At 44.2% G+C, this 18,893-nt stretch overlaps 2 protein-coding genes across 5 annotated transcripts in view; both read right to left on the reverse strand.

The window, feature by feature from the left end:
* The window catches only part of FBLN7 (fibulin 7), a 39,821-nt gene extending 33,942 nt beyond the window's left edge, over positions 1 to 5,879 (reverse strand). For both annotated transcript variants that reach the window (XR_009762597.1, XM_061626464.1), the window contains exons 1-2: positions 5,603 to 5,879; positions 244 to 403 (exon numbers count right to left, since the gene is read on the reverse strand). Coding sequence is in view for 1 of the 2 variants with exons in the window: in XM_061626464.1 (XP_061482448.1) it covers positions 244 to 403; positions 5,603 to 5,677 (235 nt within the window). In the remaining variant the exon portion in view is untranslated. The remainder of the gene's footprint in view (positions 1 to 243; positions 404 to 5,602) is intronic.
* Positions 5,880 to 13,297: 7,418 nt separating this feature from the next.
* MERTK (MER proto-oncogene, tyrosine kinase) overlaps positions 13,298 to 18,893 on the reverse strand; it is an 83,016-nt gene continuing 77,420 nt past the window's right edge. For 2 of the 3 annotated variants that reach the window (XM_061625525.1, XM_061625528.1), the window contains exons 17-19: positions 18,718 to 18,877; positions 17,317 to 17,453; positions 13,299 to 14,773 (exon numbers count right to left, since the gene is read on the reverse strand). In XM_061625525.1, coding sequence (XP_061481509.1) covers positions 14,272 to 14,773; positions 17,317 to 17,453; positions 18,718 to 18,877 — 799 coding nt within the window. In that variant the 3' untranslated portion in view covers positions 13,299 to 14,271. Of the gene's footprint in view, positions 14,774 to 17,316; positions 17,454 to 18,717; positions 18,878 to 18,893 lie in introns of all 3 variants that reach the window. The other variant, XM_061625526.1, reaches the window with a different exon arrangement.

The raw sequence follows: 18,893 nt of genomic DNA on the forward strand, positions 1-18,893 counted from the left end.
CTTTGCAGCTCTGCCCTATAACGCAGGCTGCTCCTGTGCTTTCAGCACCACCACTGCAGATGGCCAAAGGGTGGTACTGCAGCTACCAGCTCATCAGGGGTCAAAGTGACACAAGGAGCCAATTGGGTTCTATCTGGTGCTATAAAGCTGCTGACTGTGGTCTGAGTCCCAGGCTGAGCAATGTTGCTCAGATACAGGCTCCCACTCCCGAACAACCATCACCATCATTTTGGAGTTTTTTACCAGTTTGTGGGCCTGGGGTCGCTTTCGTGACTATGTTTTGCAGAGTTGTCAGTCGGTGTTTCATGACGCGGATTCCCTCAGCAAATCTGGTTTCCTGCCCCTTTAGAAATTGCTGCATTTGGCGGATGGCAGCCAAAAGCTGCTGCTTGTTCATGCAGTTCTGTGGGAAATACAAGGAAATGAATGAAGCAGATGGACCAGTGCTTTAAATACACCACACTTTGGCAAACCCCTGGTCCTTTATCTGTATGTTGTTGAGTGTGACCAGAAAGCAATTTGCTCCAAAGCCTTCCCCAGTTGATTTATATCCTTCAGGATGCTCCCAGTGCCAATCTTACAAAGTAGGATTGGCTGAGGCACTGTGACATGCCCAGTGCCACCCACTGAAATCCACAGTTCATCTGAGGAACCCAATGGCCGTTTTACACTATATATACATGTTGCACATGGAACAACCTGTGTACTCACAAGACTATGTGAATATAAAAATAGACTGCCATCAAGTTGATTCCGACTTATGGGCGACCCTATGAATAGGGTTTTCATGGTAAGTGGTATTCAGAGGTGGTTTTACCATTGCCTTCCTCTGAGGCTCAGAGGCAGTGACTGGCCCAAGGTCACCCAGTCGGCTTCATGGCTGTGTGGAGATTCGAACCCTGGTCTCCCAGGTCATAGTCCAACACCTTAACCACTATACCACACTGGCTCTCTATCTGCATATAGCAAATGTGTTTAAAGGCAGTAGTTCTGATGTGAGCTCCAATTTCAACAGAGGCAAGGGTACGCTGGACAGCTCTATGCAGGGATCCGCCAAATGCTGCCTGAGAGCAGAGCTTAAATCGGGTGGGGAACCTCTGGCACGCAGGCCAAATCTTGCCCACCAGGCCTCTCACTTTGGCCCATTTTGGCAAGCCACACACACATGCCCTATGCCACATGTCACATATGGTGTCAGGTGTGGGGCAGGTAACGGTGGAGCTTGGTCAAAAGGAGCCTTGCAGGCACCGCCAACTGACCATGCTTGCAAGGCCCCTTGCACAGGACTTCCCAAACACCCAACAATCAGCTGGTTGTCAGGCATTTGGGAAGTGCTGTGCACAGAGTTGAGCAAGCCCTTGAGCAAGCTGAGGCTAGCAAGAGATGCTAAAAGCAACAAAAACGCTTTCTTCAGGTACGTCCATAGTAAAAGACAGAGAAAAGAAATGGTGGCACAGCTATTCAACGTGGAAGGCAAAATGATAATGCATGACAAAGAAAAGGCAGAAGTGCTCAATTCCTACTTTGGCTCAGTCTTCGCCCAGAAAAGGGTCTATGACCCTCCTGGGAAACATGAAGTAGAAGAGGCAGGATTGGAGCTTGAGATTGACAGACAGGAATACCTAATCACTTTGAATGAGTTCAAATTGGTAGGGCCCAATAAACTGCATCCTAGAGTATTGAAGGAACTGGTTGAAGAACCCTCAGAACCGCTGTCTATTATCTTTGTGAAATCGTGGAGGACTGGTGAAGTGCTGGATGACTGGAGGAGAGCTAATGTTGTCCCTATCTTCAAAAGGGCAAAAAGGAGGAACTGGGGAACTACAGACCAGTCAGCCTAACATCAATCCCTGAAAAAACTCTGGAGCAGATTATAAAGCAGTCAATCTGTAAACACCTTGAAAACAATGCAGTGATTACTAGGAGCCAACGCAGATTTATGAAGAACAAATCCTGCCAAACTAATCTCATCTCATTTTTTGATCGAGTAACCTCCCTTGTAGACTGTGGGAATGCTATGGACATGATATTGTATTTTATGCTGATTGTTGTGAACCGCCCAGGGAGCTTCGGCTATGGGCGGTATATAAATTTAATAAAATGAAATGAAATGAAATGATATATCTCGACTTCAGCAAAGCTTTTGACAAAGTGCCCCATGATATGCTGATTAGCAAGCTAGCTAAATGTGGGCAGAATGGAACAACTATCAGGCGGATTCACAGTTGGCTCCAGAATCATACTCAAAGAGTGCTTATCAATGGTTCTTTCTCAAACTGGGTGGAAGTATCGAGTGGGGTACCACAGGGCTCGGTCCTGGGCCCAGAGCTCTTCAACATTTTTATTAACGACTTGGATGAGGAGGTACAGAGCATGCTTATCAAATTTGCAGATGATACAAAATTGGGGGCACAGCTAATACCATGGAAGACAGAAAGAAAATTCAAAGGGACCTTGATAGGCTGGAGCATTGGGATGAAAGCAACAGAATGAAATTCAACAGCTGCAGCACTAGGGGGGAACAGCTGCAGTACTAGGGGACTGAAGAAGACTCAATGTCCTTATTGGCCCCTTCCAACGCTACTATTCTATGATTCTATGATTATTTGCATGTTTATTGAGTTCAGTAAGATTTACTCCTGTGCAATCATGCTTAGGATAGGTAAAACTGACCATGGGGAAGGAGGAAGGGGAGGAGGGAAGGGGAAGGGGAAGGGAGATTGGAAGGGGATGGGGATGGGAAGGGAGGGGCAAAGAGGGGGAGGGGCAAGAGGGGATAGGAAGGAGGAGAAGGGAGGGTAGGTTTCATCATTTGCATACTTTTTGAGTTCAGTGGGATTTATTTCTGTGCAATCATTTTTGAAAATGGAAATGGACTGCCTTCAAGTTGATCTCAACTTATGGCGACTCTATGGTAAACGGTATTCAGAGGTGATTTTACCATTGCCTTCCTCTGAGGCTGACAGACAGTGACTGGCCCAAGGTCACCCAGTGAGCTTCATGGCTGTGTGGGGATTCGAACCCTGGTCTCCCAAGTCATAGTCCAACACTGACCCAGCAGAGGGGCAGGGAGGAGAGGAAGAAGGGGAGGGGAGGAGATTGGGTGGATGGGCACTGGGCAGAGGGGAAGCCCCTGTGCTTTCCAAAAGGAAAACATTGTGAACAGTATCATTGCTTTTCAGCATTTCCCCCACCTTTTTATTCTACAGCAGGCACATGTAGCTTCCCACCCAAATTTAAAACAAAGCTTTTCCTGGCCACATCCACACCTGACTATTATTTCACTTTGGACAGTCACGGCTTCTGTCAAAGAATCCTGGGAAGTGTAGTTAGTGAAGGGTGCTGAGAGTTGCTAGGAGATGGTCTGTTCCCCTCACAGAGCTTCAATCAGAGCAGTTGACTGTTAAACCAGTGTGGCCACTGGAGCTCTTTCAGGGGAACAGGAGTCTCCTCTCAGCACCCTTCAGGAACTACATTTCCCAGGATACTTTGGGGGACGCCATGACTGTCTCAAGTGAAATCAAAGTCTGGTGTGGGTGTGGCCCTCTGATTAGCCAAGCCAAGCAGCTGTGAGTCTGGTTTTAGAACACTGACAGTTGGTTCTTACTGAGCATGCCCGACACTATCATTCAGTTTAATGCAAAATTTATTAAATTAATTAAAGATCAGCGAGGCATTTTTTAAACTTTTAAACTGCAGAAGATGAAGGTCAGAGTATGGGGCAAGGTCAGTAATAGGATTACAGGTACTCTGTGAACACGGCTGATTTTTAATGAATTTCAACAGATTATGAGAACTTGGACAAAAAAAAGCCCAAAAGGGCTCTGAGTTTTTTCCCTCTCTTTTTAAACTTTGAACTCTCTATTCTCTCTGATTGTTTTGTGTATCACCATGAAAATTTAGAGGGTTGTTAAGCAAGCATTTCTGAGTTCAGAACTATAAGCTTTGCAAGGTTTTGTTTTGAAATGAATTTATGGGAAACGTCAGAATGGCATGGGGGTATTTTTAAGTTAACATTGCGGAATGTGAAAAATCCACACTGGCTATAGTATACAGCCACTCTTGTGGCTTTATAATCTATCTGTCTCTCTGTCTGTCTGTCTGTCACACATAGGGATGGACAAATCTGTCATTTTCAGTTTCTTTCAGTTTCTCAGCCTCAAAGTCAGTTCGCTCATTATTGATTCAATTTGCAATTTTTTCTTGAAAAAGTCAGCAGAAAAATTCATATGCATTTTAATGCACATTTCCCCTAATATATGGAATTTTGTATAACAGATACACATCTTTTTGCAAGCAGTTTTCCCTAACATAGTGTAGTTTTATATGTTATTTTCATGAATATATGCATTTTTGTGCACTCTTTTTGGTTGGAGAACTGCATCACAAAATTCAAAAAAGCATTAATTTTTAAGGTTAGCTGTGTTTTGGAATACTTACTAGTTTCGGAGTGCGAATTAGACAAGTTCACATTAAAAATAGCCAAGTTCACACTAAAATTTGAACTGAACTAATTTCTCCCCCTCACACACATGGACACACACACAAAAATGCAGTTTTTGCTATGGAATTGACTTTTTTTGTGAATTGCACAACTTCACCAGGATCAAGTCAGCACTAATACAGACATGGTATAGCTAACTGTTCACACAATTTGAATGAAAAATAATTTAATTGCCCTATTTTATATAAGCAAGTGTTGGGGAGTGACTGAGTGATTTTTTTCTTGCTCAAGATTCTTATTGTATATGGCAAAAAAAAGGCATACTGCATACTTTTATAATAAGCTCTTTGTTAGGGGTTATTTTTAACCTAACTGCTGTGGTACAGTTAACCATAATAAACTTCACTGTACATCTCTCTCAGTCCATGTTGATATTCCAACAAGATGACTTGAAATCACAAGCTCTGTAATTACTTGATTGGACCGGTTTATTTGGGCATTAACAGAGGAACAGGCTGAGTTTATTTTCGAATCCAACAAGAGGTTTACATATTTGAACCAACATAAAACAATATAGCTAGTAATAAGGTTCAGAGGCAGATTAATTGCATATGTAATTATATACCCAGCGCGTCTGGAGCTGCACTCAGCTCTCCACCTAGATCAGCGTGGCGGGAATTGAGAATTAAGTGATGGGAACACTCTTTTTATTATTCAGTTTTTTCCTGGTGAAGAACTGAGTACAAAACTGATGTTTATTGGTCTTTAAGCTCAGTTTACCTCTGCACCTTTGGGCTGACATTGTTTCATGCACTTTTTTCATTTATACCAAACTTATCCCCTCACTTGTCTGTGGATCTAAAGCTGAAAATTAGAGGAGGTATATAAAAGCCAGAGGGCATTAGCAATCATAATTTCACCTTCCTGTTGCCTTTGAAAAAAAGACACACAGAAGGAAAAAAAGCTAGACAAGTTCAGCCTTTTTAGAAAAACTTTGCAAAAGAACCGTCATTCATTTTACTCTCGAGGGAGCTCGTTCTCTCTTTCACGCATTGCGTTTTCCTCCCCACACAAAATTATGGATGCTCATTTAAAAAGAAGAAATGTTACCCAAATAAAACAGCAACCAGCTGTGGGTTTGGAGGGAACAGGACTTACCTGGGACACCCGAGATTCCTGACATGATGTTAGGCACAAGAAAAGAAAAAGGCTGTACTGAAATCCAGAAATCATGGCACTGTTATTCCAAGACAGAAAGAAGAAGAAGAAAACACCTCTTTTCCGATTGCACCAGTGCTTGGCCAAACACTTTCCTCCACAGTCAAGTTTCCCTGACTGCAAATCGAGTGGGGGGGGGGAGAGAAAGAGAGCAAGAGCTCCTTTGCTCCGATCACAAATGACTGCAGCATCACACAGCAGGTTTTCCAAAGAGTAAAAATGCTCAGTTTCAACCTCTATCATTGGTAGGCTGATTTTGCTGCAAGTGTACTCTCTGATAGGAGCTGTCCTCCCCCCTTTCCCACCACAGAGAGAGGAAGAGAGAGAGAGAGATCTTACAAACTAACACCTAAGATTGATGGCTCTTACTGGGAAGCTGACTTGCTTTATTTCGACTACTCAGAGATGACTAGAATAAGCAAAACTCCCCTCCTCCCCCCCCAACACACATACTTTTAAAAGCAGCATCTCAAATGGGGGGGGAAAATAGGACAACTATTTATTGATCAAAATGGGAAATGGACTGCCTTCCAGTTGATCCTGACTTATGGCTATCCTATGAATAGGATTTTTATGGTAAGCGGTATTCAGAGGGGGTTTACCATTGCCTCCCTCTGAGGCTCGTCCTCCCCAGCTGGCTAGGGCCTGCTCAGCTTGCCACAGCTACGCAAGCCAGCCCCTTCCTTGTCTGCAACTGCCAGCTGGGGGGCAACTGGGCTCCTTGGGACTATGCAGCTTGCCCACGGCTGCACAGGTGGCAGGCCATGTAACCCCTGAGCCACTCACTGTGGGGGTGATCTTCAGCTGGCCCTTTCCACCCAGGAGACACGAGTGGGGATTTTAACTCACAGACTCTGGACTCCCAGCCAGGCTCTCCTCCCCACTGTGGTATACCAGAATTATGGGTATCATTTTGATGTAGAACCTGTCCCCCCAACGCAAGGGCCCACATTAAATATTAGTGATATGTATTATTTATTTTATTTATAGTTTAAATTTATATCCTGCCCTTCTTCCAAAAAGCAGCCCAGGGCAGCAAAAAAGTGATAAACTATTTAAAAAAAATCTTAGAAACAGTTCTAGTACAGATGTAGATGGGGAAAGACCTCTGCTTAAAAAGCTTGTTGGAAGAGGAAGGTAGACACAAAAAAATGATCAAAAAACCCTTGTAAACCCCCCTTCCCCAACTCCTACCATTATTTGTTTGGGCTAGTCAGGAGGCATCATCATCATAATCCATATATTGTCAATCATTTGGGGATGTCTCATGGGAAACTATTCATAAATAACAACAATAACAATTAATGCATATACCATTTGACAAAATTAACCCAGTCGTCCTTACAACCACCCCATGCGGTAGGGCTGCATGGTTACCTTTGGTATTATCTGCTGTTGTAGGGAAGTGGCTAAAGGCCAAACTACACATTATGTTGTTCACAGCATAATATTTTATTCTGGAGGGGGGAAAGCCTTACAGGGCCCCAGTCAGGATCAGAACACAGCACCAGTTTCCCCACCCCCTCCCAAATTTGTACTTGTCTCTGACACTTGTTCAAACTTTCATTTGTTCCCATCAACAGCACTGCTGACAGTAGGATGGGTGGGTGGGGAATGTGCACTAGGGCCTCTCCCGCTCACCTCACTGGTTGGGCAGGATCATATGGAGGAGGGATTCTTTCAAGTACCTGGCTCTTTCCATTGCAGAAAGTAATTCAGTACAAAGATATTCCATCTTTTCACAAGTGGAGCTCATCCCTAACCCTTGCAGCCTTTAATAACCATAATTCCCTCTAATAGTCAACTTGGGTGGCTGAGTGCCTAACAATTCCCAGAATTCCCTGGGAAGAGGGATGAACTGCTAAGCCACTCTAAGAACTGTAGCTCTGTGAGAGGAATAGGGGCCTTCTAATAACTCTCAGTATCCTCAACAAACTACAGTTTGCAGGGATCTTTGGGTGAAGCCAATGGTATGATATTGCTTTAAATGTAAGGTGCAGGTGTGGCCCCCATTTGGCAGCGGAAAGGTGGCCACACAAAAATTACATAGTGGCTTCTACATACTTGAGGGACTCCTTTGTAAGCAACACAGAAGTATATAAATGTCTAGAACAGTTTTAACTCTCCCCCCCACCCCCCACAAATGGCCCTGTGAACTCCCAGGACATATTGCATGCTGAGGCCATAGAAATAAGAAAACTTTAAGAAAACTCATCATTTTGTCTGGAAAGGGAACTGAGTTCATATTGAGCTATTGTTTTCGCTGCTACCTTTTGTTTGGAGGATGGGGGCTGGGGTTGGATCAGAAATTTGATTCCGTTTGCATTTCAAGCCAAGTCTATCAAATTCACACTTTCCAAAACAGTATGAGAAGCTAATCTTCCTAATTTTGCACTTTTGTGATGCAGTTTGCCAGCCAAACAATGTTTACAAAAATACATATATTAGGGGAAACTGTGCATAAAAATGAATATAGTTATAAGTGAAAATACAGTACAAAATGCATTATATGATAAGAGATTGCTTGCAAAAATGTGTACATTAGTTTGAACAGCCTACAAAAATGTGCTTATTAAGAGAAACTCACACCAAAATGATGGAGAATTGTCATGAGGTTTTTTTGTTCGTTCGTTTTTTTAAACTGCAAATTGCTGCCCAAATGTGGAGAACTGAATTTAAGATTGGAAAAGTGCGTAACTGAGGGAACCAAAGCCAGAATTGGCCGCTCTTTCCATCCCTAGTGGAGGCAGAGAGACATAGCTCATCACAGCTATGCTGAAGTCTTGGGTTTCCCCCCTTGCTTTCTAAAAGCAGTTCTCGCTTCTGCTTCAGGGAAGGACATTGGGGAAAGAGGTCTAAAGGGACTAGAAGTCAGGTACAAGTCTGTAAGGCCAAAAAACAATGGTTGATGGTGGTTGAGTCATGGAATGTCGGAGGTGTCACCTGGTGAATCAAAAGAGGAAAGGGAACATAATTGGTCTGCTTCAGGCCCTAACAACTTAGAGCGGCCCCAGAGCCACATTTTGTTATGGCAAGGGCAATCTCCCAGAAGCTCCATACCGCTGGTAGGCAGGGCCAGATTTAAAAGCAGGCAGAACAATCGGAGTGAGTCTTACCTTTGTACAGTAGGACTGCTTACATGCCATACATTTAAAGCACCCCTCCCCAGAAAAAAAATCTTAGGAACTGTAGTTTACTCCCCACAGAGCCACAATTCTCAGCACCCTCAACAAACTACAGCAGGGCCCCGCTTTACGGCATTCCGCTTTACGGCATTCCGCTTTACGGCGTTCCGCTCATGCGGCGGCTTTCAATTAGGGGACATTCCCCGTTTTAAAGCCGATTTTGTGCTTTTGCGGCATTTTGCGGCATTTTGGCACGATATGACCCATTATAGTCAATGGGTTCCGCTTTACGGCGATTCCCGCTTTACGGCGGGGGCCTGGTCCCTAACCCGCCGTATAAGCGGGGCCCTACTGTACATTTTCTAGGACTCAGAGGAGGGGATATTCTTTCAACGTATGGCGTATATGCAGGCCCAGTTACATTCCAGTGATACAAAACATTAGGTTTCTCCAGTCCACACACACCTGTTCAAGGACACCTTCCAGCCATGCAAAAAGCACTTGAGGGTGTGGTCTCTGGGAGGGGGGGGCAGTGTGGGGAGAGTCAGGTTCCCCACCCCTGACAGGACTGGCAAAGGGTGAGGATAGTTGGAGTCCAGAGCTTGTTGTGACCACTCCATTTAGCTGGCAGGGGATATGCTGCAACATTTTGTTATAGGCCTCCCGCGCCTGCCCGCCCCCCAAAAAAGTTTGTTGAACAAAACTACTATGGATCTTTAAAATTTGCTTTGGTAAAATTATTGCAACATCTCATTGCAACAAATAAAGAAAGTATTAATTTATCCTAAACTCTAGCACCACCTGCTGTAGAATTAGTTAAAATAATCACTACAGTGGAAGCAAAACACATAGACCCAGTTAGGGTTGCTAGGTTCAGGGCTTGAGACTGATCCTGTATCTTTGGGAGAAGAGAAAGTCAGCCAAGTGCAGGTGTTCTTGCAACCCTGTAATGGGAAAAACCACGAGGTGGAATTCTCCCTCCCCCCTGCACAACTTTTAAAGATACAGAAGTTGTGCAGGGGGAAGGGATAATTCCACCTTGTGGTTTTTCCCATTACAGGGTTGCAAGAACACCTGCACTTGGCTGACTTTCTTTTCTCCTAAAGATACAGGATCAGCCTCAGGCCCTGAACCTGGCAACCCTAGTCTGTACAGTAAAGAGGTTGGAGCAGCTACGTTAAAAGGTAGGCAGGGCATTCCAGGCAGGGGGTTGCCAACCCTGCTTTGATATCAATATCATTGCAAAGAATTAGAGCATAAGAACATAAGAAGAGCCTGCTGGATCAGGCCAGTGGCCCATCTAGTCCAACATCCTGTTCTCACAGTGGCCAACCAGGTGCCCGGGGGAAGCCCACAAGCAGGACCCGAGTGCAAGAACACTCTCCCCTCCTGAGGCTTCCAGCAACTGGTTTTCAGAAGCATGCTGCCTCGGACTAGGGTGGCAGACCACAGCCATCATGGCTAGTAGCCATTGATAGCCCTGTCCTCCATGAATTTGTCTAATCTTCTTTTAAAGCCATCCAAGCTGGTGGCCATTACTGCATCTTGTGGGAGAGAATTCCATAGTTTAACTATGCGCTGAGTAAAGAAGTACTTCCTTTTGTCTGTCCTGAATCTTCCAACATTCAGCTTCTTTGAATGTCCACGAGTTCTAGTATTATGAGAGAGGGAGAAAAACTTTTCTCTATTCACTTTCTCAATGCCATGCATAATTTTATACACTTCTATCATGTCTCCTCTGACCCGCCTTTTCTCTAAACTAAAAAGCCCCAAATGCTGCAACCTTTCCTCGTGAGGGAGTCGCTCCATCGCCTTGATCATTCTGGTTGCCCTCTTCTGAACCTTTTCCAACTCTATAATATCCTTTTTGAGATAAGGCGACCAGAACTGTACACAGTATTCCAAATGTGGCCGCACCATAGATTCCTAGTCAAGCCTTACCAACAGCACAATCCTAACATTATCTATTCAGAAGCAAGTTCTGTTGAGTTCTATGGGGCTTAGTCCTTTAGCGTGTTTAGAATTGCAGCCTTCGGGGGGCATCCATCTTTACTCCTGAGTGCTCCCATCTAACATCTCCACAACACTAGGCTTTCTTCCTACAATGGCCTTCTAGTGACTGGCCTGGCCTGAAGGAACTTAAACCCTTCTTGCCAGACACAAGTAGGCTAGATTAAATGTTTCTTACCCAGGCTCTCTAAGCAGGTGAGGAGGAATGATCCGGTCACTTTAGCTGGATCTGGAAACACCCTCATTTAGCTAAGATTTCTATCTTAACTTCCAATCAGATTTTTTTTGTTTGAGTGGTATCCTCCAAGCAGCTGTGGTTTATGCTTAATGTATCATGCTTAATGACATCACTAAGGTCCACCCCTGAAATCTCAGGGGTTGGGATGCTTCTGATCTAGCAACCCTATTCCCCATTCCTGTTCTAGTTAAAACAACTTGATCATTACTATTCCATTCCACTGTATGTTATAGTACAGCTTGAGGACATTGACAAGGTGCTTGGACAGGTTCGTGCAACCACTTCTGTGCTGGATCCTTGCCCTTCTTGGCTAATAAAACCTAGCAGGGATGGGACAGCCGGCTGGGCCAGGGAAGTGATTAATGCTTCTCTGTGAGAGGGGGTGGTCCCTGGCTGCCTGAAAGAGGCAGTAGTGAGACCACTCCTGAAGAGGCCCTCCTTGGACCCAGAAAATCTTAATAACTATAGGCCGGTAGCAAATGTTCTATTCCTGGGCAAGGTCCTTGAACAAGTGGTTGCGGGCCAGCTCCAGACACTCTTGGATGAGACTGATTATCTGGATCCATTTCAGTCAGGTTTCAGGACTGGTTTTGGCATGGAAACAGCCTTGGTTGCCCTGTATGATGACCTTTGTTGGGAGAGAGACAGGGGAAGTGTGACTCTGTTGATTCTTCTTGATCTGTCAGCGGCTTTCGATGCTATTGACCATGGTATCCTTCTGGGGAGACTGGCTGAGTTGGGAGTGGGAGGGACTGCATGATAACTGCATGGTAACGGAAACTGCAACTTATGCAAAATGCAGCGGCTAGATTGGTAACAGGGACTAGATGGTCCGAACATATAATACCAATTCTAGCCTGCTTGCATTGGCTGCCTGTATGTTTCCGAGCTCAATTCAAGGTGCTAGTTTTATCCTATAAAGTCTTACACGGCTTGGGACCACAATACCTGATGGAACGCCTCTCCCGATATGAACCCACCGTACATAACGCTCAACATCTAAGGCCGTCCTCCGGGTGCCTACTCTGAGGGAAGCGCAGAGGGTGGCAACAAGGGAGAGGGCCTTCTCAGTGGTGGCCCCCAAATTATGGAATGATTCTTTTGACGAGGTGCGCCTGGCGCCATCAGTTATTTTTTCGGCGCCAGGTCAAGACTTTCCTCTTCTCCCACGCATTTTAGCATGTGTTTTTAAATTGTTTTAAAAATTTTAAATTGTGTTTTAAATTGTTTTTAAAAGATGTGTTTTAAATTTGTATATTTGTTTTTAATGTTTTTAGTTACTGTAAACCACCCAGAGAGCTTCGGCTATGGGGCGGTATACAAATACAATAAATAAATAAATAGGAAGTACATCCTTTGCTAACATTGCAGATCCTTGTTCCATGCTTCTGGTACATACTCCAGCTTGTAGAGGACTGAGCTAGCAACAAGATGTCTCTAGAGCAGGGGTAGCCAACATAGTGCCCTCAAGGCACTGTTGGACAACAGTTCCCATGTGAACCTGCCAGCATAGCCAATGATTAGGTAAGATGGAAGCTGCAGTCCAACAACATCTAGAGGGCACTACATTCACTATCCTTGCTCTAGAGAGATAATCCTTCTTCATAATTATATGAAGCAACTCTTCTTCCTATTGTTCAAAGCACATCTTTTATTTCACAGAAACATACAACAACTTTGTAATATAGGACATGATTATCTTCTTTGTATTGCAGATGGGAGACTGAAAAACTGGAGCTTATCTTAGGTCTTCTAGGGAGTTCATGACAGAGGCAAGTTTTGAATTGGAGATTGTGACGCCCTTCCCTGGCTCTCCCTGTCAGGTTCCTACCTGCTTGTGGCTACTGCCTGTCACTAGGCACCACCAGGGACTCCACCAGTCCGGGCTGTCCTTTTTTATGGTTTCTCTCTCCGCTCTAGCACAAACCTCACCAGATCCCCCTGCTAGGCAGCACCCCCAGTCACGTCCTATAACCAGTATTCCCAGAGACTCTGCCTGAGTCTCTCTCAATCAGGTTACCTCTGTGACTGCGTGCTTAAGCTGTCCCAATCCCTTTGATCTATATAGAATGCATATAATTCTGGGTTGCTCTGGATACTTGTGGTGTTGTATTCTTCCCTTCACCGCTGCCACCAATTGTTACAGTTTCCCTTCAGCCTTGGTAAGTACCTTGCCCTCCCCTCTGGTCTGTATATTCCCCAGCCAAGGATCAGGCCTCCGGTAAACCAAAATAGTGTTTATTAAATATTAGAAATAACAAGATTACTTTATAAAGGCACATAAGCATATGGTTTCATCTATTCCTGTGGTATTTGTCTTAGTATTAATCCGAACTCCACACTTTCCTCACATCCACCAACTCTCCACACAATCTCCTCTCAAAAACCCCACCAAACACCTCTCAAACAACCCACTAACGTCCACCCAGATTCAACTGTCATCCTTCCATTTATACTCTCAGCCATCCAAACACTCAGCCAATCATCCAGCATTCTACTGCTCATTTACTCCACCGTCCTCTTTCACTCCATCTACCACATATCTTCTATACAAACAGCACTTACCATATATACATTAATACAGGAACATCACAGAGATACCCCAGCTCACACTCTTAGTCATTACACTGGGTGGCATTCAATGCTAGTCCTACTCAGAGTAAACCTATTGAAGTTTGTTTTATTTAACAAAATTTATATGCTGTTTGATTGTAAAAAAAACCTCTCAGCAGTTTACAAAAAATTAACAGACATGACTAAGGAGGCTCTCCAGGATTTCAGGCAGGAGACATTCCCAGCCCTATGCAGAAATCTACAAAGCAGATACTCTAACCACTGAGCCACGGCCCTCCCGTTGCCATTAAAAAAAACATGGGAAAGGCAATGATGTGCTAACGTCATGTCTAGCGAGGCTCATACAGAAGCTGCAAAGGAGCTTGAAGACAAATAATCTGTAGAAATCCATATTTTAATGAAAAGAGAGAGATCAAACCCCCTTGAAAAGAACCAATAAAAGAGACCATCATAACGGGGTGTTGTTTATTAAAATATAATCTCTATAAAGATACCGTATTATACAAAAGAGAGAGAGATAGAACACCGTTTCTATAAATCACATGCTGTACATTAGGCTTGGAGAGGTTGCTACATAGGACTGGCTTTGCATGAGAAAAACAAGTAAAGTCCACTGAAAAAGTTCCTGCCCAAGGAGCAGCTCTGCTCTGCAGCTCCTTCTTTCACAGGGGAATTTCAGAGTCCTCCAAAGAGTCATCCGCATACAGTAGTTCACCTGTCAACATGCTCCCAAAGGGAAGTGTGCTAGCTTCAGACCATGACGTCCTATTCTGCAAGGGCATCTGCTGCAGCAGAGGAATAACTTCCTCTTCTGTTCTTGCCAGGCTGACACTGTGTTCCTCACTACCCCCGCTTAAAATGTATCTCTCCCCCATTCCGTTGCTGTCGTGGATGTCAACAGTGACCACCGTGGTCTCTGGTCTCTGGGAACAGGACTCTATAATGTGGTTAGGATCAAGATCCGTGTCTATCTGGGGAAACTCAGAGTCTTCTGACAGCTCTTCCATGCTCTCCTCCATCAGGCTAGTGTTAATATAAATTACGTTGTCAGGCTCGCTGAGGGCTGGCAAGCTTTCCAACAGCTTCTCCAGATGAAGCTTCAGGTCTGAGAAGGTGGGGCGGTCCACAGGATCTACCCTCCAACAGGAGTACATTATTTCATACCTGAGGCAACAAGAAATACATTATGGTGAAGCACATTTTTGTTTGTTTTATTTTATTTAAGAGATTTATTGACTCCTGTTCAAAATAAATATCTCCCCATGGGGGCTTACATTTTAAAAAATAATACAGTATCATCAGAACAGCAACAGTAAAAGCATTACAAATCCTTCTATATAATCACAGTCTGGTGTTCCAAAAATAGGAGTAACAGAGGCCAGAAATGGGACATTAAAAAGAATTCTACAAAGGAAAGAGTGCATCACTTATCTAGAAATAAGTCCTAATGAACTCAATAGGATTTAAATCAGTTCAAACCTACTGACACCTTGCTCCTCTGTACTTTGGTTCCTAGCACCTTTTTTAAAAAAAAGGCTTTGTAGCTTCAGGGAACTGCAGCCTTCAAGCTGCTGCCAAAGGGTAGATGCCTAGGGCAGGAAACTGGTAGCCTTCCAGATGTTGTTGGACTCTCAACTCCTATCAGCCTTGGCCAGCACGGCCAACAGTCAGGGATCTTGGAGTCTAACATCTGTAGGGCCATGGCTTCCCCATCCCTGGCTTAACGGAACCGATCCTTTGGGTATATACAGCTATGTTTGGGAACAAAGCTTCCAAGCAGAGATTATAAGGATGCAGGCTCTTTCTAATCTCCATGGCGCAGAGTGGTGAGCGGCGGTAATGCAGCCGAAAGCTCTGCTCATGGCCGGAGTTCAATTCCAACGGAAGGAGGAAGTCGAATCTCCGGTAAAAGGGGTCGAGGTCCACTCATCCATCCGTGGTCAGTAAAATGAGTACCTGGCATATGCTGGGGGGTAAAGAAAGGCCGGGGACGAAACTGGCAATCCCACCCCATATATACGGTCTGCCTAGTAAATGTCGCAAGACGTCACCCTAAGGGTCAGAAACGACTCGCACTACAAGTGCGGGGACACCTTCGCCTTTACAAATTAAGTGTGCTGCTGATATTGACATGGGGGGCGGGCAGGTGTGATCCCCAATGGGACATAGTGCTTCAATTGGTTCCCTGGTTGTTATCCCAGTGTGTGCTTGTTTTTAAAGTTCCTGGTTAGTCTGAGGACCCACAACACAGCCACCTGCTGAAGCTAAGAAGATTTGGTCTGGCCAGCACCTGGATGGGAGACAGAGTGCCTGGGAATCCTGTGTGTGCTGCTGTGAGTTCCATGAAAGAAGAAAGGGAGGATATAAATGAAATAAATAAATGAAACAGCCCTTGAAGTAGCTTGTAAATATTATTTTTGTGGGTACTGGAAAGGAATTATTATTAGATTTCTCACCTGCCTTTCACCATGAGGATGCTCCAACATGGTGGAAGAAGGTATGCTCTAAGAGGGAGGGGCAAAGCCAGAACCATGTCCCATAATGAAGGCTAAGAAAATGGGAACCGGGGGGGGGAGGAGTACAGAGGATGAGAAGTAATTAAATTGTATTCTGAGGACCAGGTGGTCAAAAATAGGACAAAATGCTTATATAAGGCATATAATAAAAGAGACTCAGAAGCAGACAGTTTGATGCAGAAAGAGCATCTACAAATGCTGGAAATTGAGAGGCAGGGGGGGGCCACGCAAAAGATATAGGATGCAAAGAAACAGACCTCACAGCTTCCAGCTTCCCAAGCTGGCAGACTGCAGTACTAGCAATTGTCTTGAGTAAGTCATGGAGTTCCGCTGTATTGAAAAATCTCAGTCAAATGACAGGGAAGGCTCATAGCTCAGTGGCAGAGTATCTGCTTTGCATGCAGAAGGTACCAGGTTCAATCCCCAGCTTCTCCAGGTGGAGCTGGGAGAAACTCCTGTCTGAAACTCTGAAGAGCCACTGCTAGTTAGTATAGATAATACTACACTGGACCAATGGTTTGACTCAGGCCACATCCACACCACACGTTTAAAGCACATGGCTTCCTCCAAAGAATCCTGGAAACTGTTGTTTACCAGCCACAGAGCTATAATTCCCAGCACCCTTAACCAATGACAAATCCCAGGATTCTTTGGGGGCAGCCACACATTTTAAATGTGCTTTAAGTGTATGGTGTGGATGCTGTATCAGTACAAGGCAGTAGACACCAAAAATATAAGAGACTGTGCCTGTCTAATATTTAAGGGGAGGGAATTCCACAGGGTATATGCCACTACACTAAAGGTCCGCTTCCTATGTTGTTCTGAACAGACTTCCTGATAAGATGGTATCTGCAGGAGGCCCTCACCTGCAGAGCACAGTGATCAACTGAGAATATAAGGGGTGAGATGATCTTTCAGGTATCCTGGTTCCAAGCTGTATAGGGCTTTATATACTAAAACCAGCACCTTGAATTTAGCCAGGCAGCTAAATGGCAGCCAGTGCAATTCTGTTAGCAGTGGAGTAACATGCTGATGATATTCTGCCCCAGTAAGCAGTTGCACCGCTGTGTTTTGCATGAGCTGCAGCTTCTGGACCAGCCTCAAGGGCAACACCACATGGAGTGCATTACAGTAATCCACACTGGAGGTTACCTCCTATGCATAGCTATCACAGTGAGATAAAATACTTACAACTCATCTAAACAGTCTTCTGGCTGCTTCAGCCTATGCCCGTGAAGGAGGTAGTCATAGATTTCATGGTTCTGCACTCCTGGGTACGGAGTCATTCCTCGCGTCGCTATCTCCCACATTGTGACACCAAAAGCCCACTACACGGAACAAAGAGACAAACATACTTTTAAAAGGCATTGCAAAAAGTCTGAATTAATTAACTAGGAAAGATAATTTCCTAAGGCTGCAATCCTAAAGACATTTATCTGGGAATAAGTCCCATGGAACTCAGTGAGATTTATGTCCCAAGTAGACATGCAAAGGATTGGTCTGTGCTTCCTCGTATATTGCTTGAAAAATCGTGTTTGTGATATTGAGTTCCCAAAGCATTTGATATTATTGTAGTGTAACTTGCAAGACTTGGGGGGGGGAATAGTGTTTTTGTTGGTGTTGTCAAATTCATTATGTATGGTTCTGCTGCATCAGAACTAGTTGTAAAGGCAAGTCTAAAAACTGACACAGATATCTACATTTTGGCATGTGATCTTTACTAGTTTTTTCCCTTGATGGTAGGGCCATAACTCTGTGGTAGATTACACGCTTTGGATGTGTAAGGCACCAGATTCAGTCCAGATCTTCAGGCAACAGGATTGGAAAAGACCTCTCCGTCTGAGATCTTGGAAAGCCAGTACCAGTCAGAATATAGTACTGGGCTGCTAGATGGATGAATGGTCTGACTCAACGCATAGTAGCTTAATACATTCATACAGTTTAGAGTTTGTTGGACTACAACTCCCATCATCCCCAAACAGCATGGTCAATGGTCAGGGATGATGGGAGTTGTAGTCCATCAACATCTGTGGACCCAAGGTTGAAGAGTAGTGGTTTAAAGATAAAAGCACCTATATTTTGAATCACATGTGCCTCAGTCTAGCAATTTCTCAAGGTGTAGGGGCTCCAATGCACATGCAGAGTTCTCCAGCTTTAAGGACTTCTCTACTCTCTTTAGTGCACAAAACCTTTTGTGCATTCTGGGCTACCTTTTAAATTCAAATTAATGTGAAGTCATTTTTTCAACCTTAAATTCAGTTCACCACATTTCTGAATTCCAAAATATCAGCTTGCAAGTTTTAGGGTACATTTCTCCTAATATATCTATACACATTTAGGGACTAATTTCCCATAACATGTTTGCGTATGTTATTTCCACCAATATGTACATTTTTATCCACACTTTCACCTAAAGTAGACATTTTGTACACTTTTTTTGGTTGCAGAACTGCATTGCAAAATTCGGAAAAGTGCAAATTTCAAAGAATTGCTGTGTTTCCATTTGCATATTGTTTCAGGAAATCTGAATTAATCAGGCTTGCATTAAAACGCAAACCAAACTGAATTTCTCTCCAATCCCTATTTACACACCACATCGCTTTTTGTTGTGTAGACTCGATCGGCAAGACTTTCTATTGCAATCCACTTCACGGGCATCTTTGCGATGCGCCCTTGCCGGTAGTAATCCCCACTGTAAATCTTCTTGGATAAACCGAAGTCTGCCACACACACAGTCATGTCATCCCGTAACCTGTTGATTGATTTAA

This window comes from Rhineura floridana, chromosome 4, assembly GCF_030035675.1.
Source record: "Rhineura floridana isolate rRhiFlo1 chromosome 4, rRhiFlo1.hap2, whole genome shotgun sequence".
NCBI classification, from domain to species: Eukaryota; Metazoa; Chordata; class Lepidosauria; order Squamata; family Rhineuridae; genus Rhineura; species Rhineura floridana.